This window comes from Meleagris gallopavo, chromosome 3 (genome assembly GCF_000146605.3).
Source record: "Meleagris gallopavo isolate NT-WF06-2002-E0010 breed Aviagen turkey brand Nicholas breeding stock chromosome 3, Turkey_5.1, whole genome shotgun sequence".
Classification (NCBI taxonomy): domain Eukaryota; kingdom Metazoa; phylum Chordata; class Aves; order Galliformes; family Phasianidae; genus Meleagris; species Meleagris gallopavo.
Window position 1 is genome coordinate 85225631 of NC_015013.2, and position 5275 is coordinate 85230905.

Genomic DNA, 5275 nt, shown 5'->3' on the forward strand with positions numbered 1-5275 from the left:
AAAAGAAAAGAAAAGAAAAGAAAAGAAAAGAAAAGAAAAGAAAAGAATCACTGGGTTAATTCACAAAACTGCTTTGGCTTGGAAAGACAGATGCTATCAAATTGCAAAGAATGAGTTTCCTCAGTCTTTGTATTACCTATTTTGAGGTTATTTCTATGCGTATTTTAAAGTTTGCTTTAATATGTATAATTTTACAATTGATCCTTCAAAGGACAGATTACGCAAATCTGTGTAGGCTTACTGACTACAGAGGAATTCAGTCACATGAATGAAGGGTGCATGGGGAGAGAATTAAAATCCAGTGTGTGTTTGTAGCTTACATAATTCCAACTCTGTCAAAACCCATGTCTATATTATCATCTGCCTACGTTATATAACACTAAGGAGCTTTTGAGTTGTTTATTCTTTCCCATATGCCTGGAATACATATATATATTCTTAGAAATTTTAGATCTTATATCACATTATCATCAAGAAAATAATAAGAATGAATGCAATAGAAATGAAACTGTCTTCTGAGAGAATGTTCAAGGTAAATACCATCCTCAGCTAAGTATCTAATCAGGAACACAGATCCATGCACTTGTTTATCATTAAGATCTTGCATTTCTCATTTCTTCCCTCACAGGTTCTCTGAGAAGCATCCCATTGCTAAGCATTTTAGGCTGAAGTAACCTGGATTTCAGGGTGCTCACATCTCCCCCAAAACATGAAACATCTGGTAAAACAGAAACTACTGGATCTAGTTGAATAAATGAATAAATGAATAAATACATAATCTAATTTCAAAACAGTAATTGTCTTCCAACTATACCTAGAATGCTGGTTCAAATTCATTTCAGAAACACAAGAAAAACAGATATTCTCTTATGTATCACTGCAAGAGAAAATGATGTACTTGGGCAATATTTGCATTCATGATCATGCATACAGTGTTAAACTCAACAAAAAGCTGATCAGGTAGTATTGCATGTTTGCATTCAGTATTACAAATGATTTAAATTTCTTGTGAATGCATTTATCAATACAAATTAATATTAATTAAAAGATTAAGGAAAACATATCCCAATCCTTTATTTTCTTTTACTACAGAGTGCAGTAATAAATTGACTTCAGGGTAGAGAAGACTTTGTGCTCAGAACTGAGTTTGGTGTTCTCTGCATGAAATCCTGGTCTCATCAAAATCAGTGGAAAACCCATTATTTGGACCATGATCAAAATTCTACCTTCTGTTTTGTCTTTTGTTGTACACCTCAATTCCTTTATGGCGTGTACTGTAAGTAGCTGTCTGCATCCTGAAGCACAGCAAGATGGTCACAGGTATTGCTACATAATCTAATAGGTTACTTAGACTTGTAAGATTTCTCTGAGGGGAAAAAGCAATGCTTTACTTGGAAAAATAAGCCCTGTGATAAAATGGAGTACCTGCAAGATGAAGAAATCTAGATAATACCAAACATTTGCTATATAGCCTTGATGTCATTTAAACAGTCTGTATTTACCTGTAAAGTAATAATTATACACCCTTCATCAGCAGTAAAAAGCCCTCAAAAACCGGCACTTGAAAGTGTACCATAGTTCCCTGAATCAAACAAACAAAAGGCTGAAATGCCATAAAGCAAAACTAAACAGGACAGTGCAATTCCAGGGGCGGGCCCTGCTCACTTGCTGCCTATCAACGCACCTCCCGCGCAGGAGGGCGCAAAAGGTGCGCGGTGCTCTGCGCGAGGCCTGGTGCGGTAGCGGCAGTCAGAGCCGCTGGAGGGAGCCCCCGGGCCGCGCTTCAGCACCACGCCGCTGGACAGCGCCCGCGACGCCGCGCTCCGCGCATCTCCCGCGCATCTCCCGCGCTGGGTTTGTGGGAAGGAGTGCGTTCCCTCCCAGCATCGGGGGAGGCGATGGGGAATATACCCTGGGGTAAAGAAGGATCCAACCTCTCCTATAGAGTGGACAAGAGAAACAGACAAAGCAGTGTGCAATTAGGTGATATTAAGTGGGCTCTGAAAAGGCAGGAGCCGGTATGAATCAACACCGACATATGGCAATCTGTGTGGATCCTGTTCAGGAGAATTATATATCTGGTTCATGAAAGCAATCAACTGACTGGTAAGGTCTCATTGTGCACCAGCCAAAGGCGGTTCATTCACGCAGCTGGCAAGGTATTGGGCTGCGAAATGAAGATATTTGTATCTCTCCCAGGGAATGTATTTGTTAGAAGTGTCTTTGGGATATGTGTGTGTTCCAGGGATCGGCTAAACAGCTGCGATGCCTGTGCATAATGAGATAGCAGTGCTTTATTCACAGATTCAGGGTAGGACAATAAGACTTGGAAGAACCTTAAGACATCAGCATAACTCACACACTCACACAGCTTTTGATCCAGTACTAATAGTGCCAGCAGTGCATGGGAGTGGGACACAGCATACAACTCCAATTCATTCATCAGCACGTTACCAGGATCCAAGCAACAACTCTGCGCAGTAATTGTCTTACGTCGATAGAACTCATTCAGGCAAAACACACTGTGTCAGATTCTCCCAGCAGTGTGAGCCTGGCCACGGGGAAGTGAGGTCAAGCAGCCCTACAGCTCACTTGTGTGTGGAGGAAGGGAATAGACAAGGGAGAACAAGGATTACAGGATGGCTAGGCTCTGAGTGAGGTAGATGTGACCCAAGGACCACCATCACTAAAACTTACAGGTGCAATATCAGCCACTTCCCAGCTGCGCATCCCAGCAGTCATGTAAACAACATGCCATCAGCAATACATTCCTCTACATCCTCCCTCCTTTAGGGATTTTCTGCCAGTATCTGCACCTCCTTCCCACTGATTCCCCAGAGGTAGCTAAATGGAGACAATAATCTGCTGTGAAATATTGGTAGCACAGTTCTGTGATAGTCTGGGAAAAGATGGGGGGAAGGGGAGCAGCAAGAATCCCCAGGATTAAGTTGCTCTAGAAAGGCAACATTTTCTTGCTTTGAAGGGATGTCAAGAGCTCACTACATCCTCACTTTCAAAAGGAAGAAGCTGGGTGAGTGTAAAGTCAGGTTAGTCCTGATTTTAACTTCTCAGACGCATACCTTTCCCAGTGTCTCTCAGTTGTTTGCATTGGCACCCCCTGGCATCCCCCTCCAACCTTCTCTCCTCCCCCCTCTCTCCCCCAGCCACTCCATTTTAACCAATTCCCTGTCCTAGACATCACTTCTAAGCACAATAATGTTTGCTTCATAACCACAAGCAGAACAGACATGTTGGTACCTTTTGAAGACAACTTAGGAATTTACACCAAAGCTCCAAGGAGAGCCTTCCCGTTTTTGTTAAGGGTATCACTTTGCTCTTATTGGAAAAGAACAACATGCCCTCCTCCCGTTTTTTCTCACAGCCCAGATCAAGCCGCGCAACACACATGAAAGCAGAAGTAATTCCAGCAAGTCTAGAGTTAAAAGGCATGAGCAAGTAAATGAGAAATGAGCAGTGGGAGAGCTTGGCCAAGACAGAGTTATCTTTCCTATCTCATCCCATGGACCATTGCTGGAAATAAAGGAGGGAAGTGACAAATGTCCTGTCCCTCCGACTTGCCCCAGGAAAACTGTTCCAAGGAATAACAGTGAAGTGAGCATACAAGAATGGGGAACAGACTGGCCAGGAAGTGCCCCCCTCCCCATCTTAGGGTGAAATCTTATTCAACTGCTTCTTTCGCAGGGAGGATAGGCAATGTGGGAGAGAGATGGAGGGAGAGAAGGTGTAATTTTCTTGTGGTGTCCCCAAAGTACAGAATATCTGAGCACCTTGTTAAAGGAGAAAAGATTCTTGGGACACCCCACACCTCCTCTTAGGGTGATGGAGAAAGAGGAGGCCTCCCACCCTTTCCTCACCACTGTACCTGGTTGAGGGAAGTCACGGCCAATCTAGGCATAACCAGCTGCATGACGAGCTGCAGGACAGAGGTGACCAGCCCAGCGAGGATGGCCCAGGTGAGCGGCAGCGGAAGCATGCTGTAGGTTGCAAAAAGTGTGAAGAGCACATAGCCAATGCCATCCCCAAGGAGGCCACAGCCCAGGCCAGCTGCCAGGATCTGCGTGGCCATGGCCACCCAAGTGACCACACCGCTGTACTGCAGGTAGGTGTATGAGGTTGTGTCCTTCCTGACCACCACTAAGGCACAGATCACCACCTCAATGCCAGTGAAGAAGCCCAAGAGAATGCCCTTAATGGGGTCCATGGGAGCGGAGGCCAGAGTCAGGTGGAGGAACAGCAGGGTTAATTTGGTCAGCACGTCCAGGATGTTCATCACCACCTCGGATTTGCGCCTCTGGCCCAAGAAGTAGCGCTGGTAAAGGCGCTCCAGGTCCCGGGACTTGAAGGAATTGCGGAGCGTGGGGAAGATCACCCCACGGTAGGTGTAGCCCCAGTTGAGGAAGAAGTCAGAGTTGCTAGGAGCACAGTCCAGGGGCAGAAAGCCCAGGTCCCCATTGCTGCTCGTGCGCTCCGGGAAGACTTTGGTGCCTCCGTTGTTGTGACGCTCGCTCCCCAGACTCCGTCCGGCTGACTGTCTCCTGAAGTGGTGGTGGTGGTGGTGGTGCGGGTGGTGGTTGGGGCAGCAGGTCTCCTCTGAGCTGAAGCCCTTGCCCCCAACGCTGCTGCTGCCGCCGCTGCTGCTGCTGTGTTCCTGGATGAAGCGCTGCTCGGTGATGTGGCGCACGGCCGTCTGCCACAGCAGGCGCTGGGGTCTGCTGCTGCCGGGGGGGGTCCTATTGATGGTGTAAAGTTCATCGCTGTCGCTCAGGCACCGCACCTCCGAGAGCTCCATGGCGGTGACTGGCGGGGGCAGAGCACCAGTGGCGGGGCGAGGCGGGGAATGGGGGGTACAGGCTTTGGGAAGGGGAACGAGGGAGGGATAGAGCCGCGGGAGAGGAGGGAGGGGATGGAGAAGGGCGGGTGGAGACGGCTGGGTGCTGCCGGAGGGATCACATTTATAGGCAGGGCGCTGGCTCCGGTTGCTCGGCAGGCGGCGGGGCTGCTTCGCCTCTGGGGTCCTGCGGCGGCTCAGCGCAGGCGGTCTTCGCCCCGTGCCCGCGCCCGCTTCCGCGGATCTCCGCGGAGCTTCATCCCGCGGAGTCCGGCTGCGGTGCAGCCCGGGAGCCCCGGTGGGCCAGGTGCGCGCCCTCCTTGGGGCGGTGAGCGGGGAGGGAGCGGAGCAGCGAGTCCGGAGAGGAGGAGGGAGGAGCGGAGCATCTACGGGCGCACCCCCGATGCCCAGCTAGCGATTCTTGGC

At 48.7% G+C, this 5275-nt stretch overlaps 1 protein-coding gene across 3 annotated transcripts in view; it reads right to left on the bottom strand.

The window, feature by feature from the left end:
• Positions 1 to 4828, bottom strand: part of ADCY8 (adenylate cyclase 8) — a 144456-nt gene extending 139628 nt beyond the window's left edge. For all 3 annotated transcript variants that reach the window (XM_019614245.2, XM_010709320.3, XM_019614246.1), the window contains exon 1: positions 3884 to 4828. In XM_019614245.2, the coding sequence (XP_019469790.1) occupies positions 3884 to 4810 (927 nt within the window). In that variant the 5' untranslated portion in view covers positions 4811 to 4828. The remainder of the gene's footprint in view (positions 1 to 3883) is intronic.
• Between the last annotated feature and the right edge of the window lie 447 nt (positions 4829 to 5275).